The 1,019-nt window shown below is 36.6% G+C and overlaps 1 protein-coding gene across 1 annotated transcript; it reads left to right on the forward strand.

Moving 5' to 3' along the window:
• Positions 1-43: 43 nt before the first annotated feature.
• Positions 44-453, forward strand: LOC124890743 (peroxisomal nicotinamide adenine dinucleotide carrier-like; the record flags this gene model as incomplete). Its single annotated transcript, XM_047402538.1, has 1 exon — positions 44-453. A coding segment is annotated over one exon (410 nt), but the record flags the coding sequence as incomplete, so codon positions are not given.
• Between the last annotated feature and the right edge of the window lie 566 nt (positions 454-1,019).

The raw sequence follows: 1,019 nt of genomic DNA on the forward strand, positions 1-1,019 counted from the left end.
TCGTTATTACATTTTCATATCTTACCGGTGGTTACAAGTGAAGGTTTGTTGGGGCTTTACAGTGGCCTAAAGCCTTCTCTGCTTGGAATTGCTGTGACACAGGGTGTCTACTACTATTTTTACCAGGTTTTCAAGAACAAGGTTGAGGCTATAGCAGCTACAGATAAGAAAAGAGGCCAAGGGGACGGTTCTACTGGGATGTTTTCTTGGCTCGTATGCAGACTCATACACAAGCAGAAAGGAGTTATCCAATCATCAATCATTGTTTCTAATCCCTCAATTCAATTTATTATTATTGAGATGTTGTCAAAGCAATTAAAGACTAAACATGCTGCAAAGAAGAAAGATGTGCCAAATTTAATTGCTTTGGAAATTTTTATTATCGGAGCCTTTGCTAAACTTGGGCTAACTATCTGCACATATCCATTGTTCGTTGTGAAGTCAAGGCTTTAAGCAAAGCAGCCAATTAGTGGAAATGTCTCATTACGATATTCAGGTACAGTGGATGCCAATATTAAGATGATTCATCATGAAAAATTTAGATGCTTCTATCAGAGAGAGAGAGAGAGTCAAAACATATTATACCAATGAATTGGTGATGCAGGAGTCGGACTGGATGCTTTCAATGACTTTATAGTTACACCTCCACTATTTTCTAAAACAGAACAAGCCAAAGCGGTCGTCGATTACTTATGCTCAGTACAAAAATCCTCTAATCTCAATATAACACCTGGAAATGAAGAGCTTGTCAAATTGTGTGCTGTTTTGGCTAAAAAAAGCATGGTTAAAAGCGGCCATCAATTATTAAATCAAATATCATGTACCTCTTTTTCTGTCCCGATATTTCATTGATCAACCTGGAGAATAGAATATGCAGGTTTTAATCCTATAGTTGTTTCCTAGTCCCTAGTCCCAACCATTGAGTTTCCTATCATTTGTTACACACAAATTATTCATCACATGTTTATCGGACCACTATATTTCATTTATTATCAATCTTCATAGTTCATCAAATACCA

The sequence above is a fragment of the Capsicum annuum genome, unplaced genomic scaffold (genome assembly GCF_002878395.1).
Source record: "Capsicum annuum cultivar UCD-10X-F1 unplaced genomic scaffold, UCD10Xv1.1 ctg23703, whole genome shotgun sequence".
Taxonomy (NCBI): domain Eukaryota; kingdom Viridiplantae; phylum Streptophyta; class Magnoliopsida; order Solanales; family Solanaceae; genus Capsicum; species Capsicum annuum.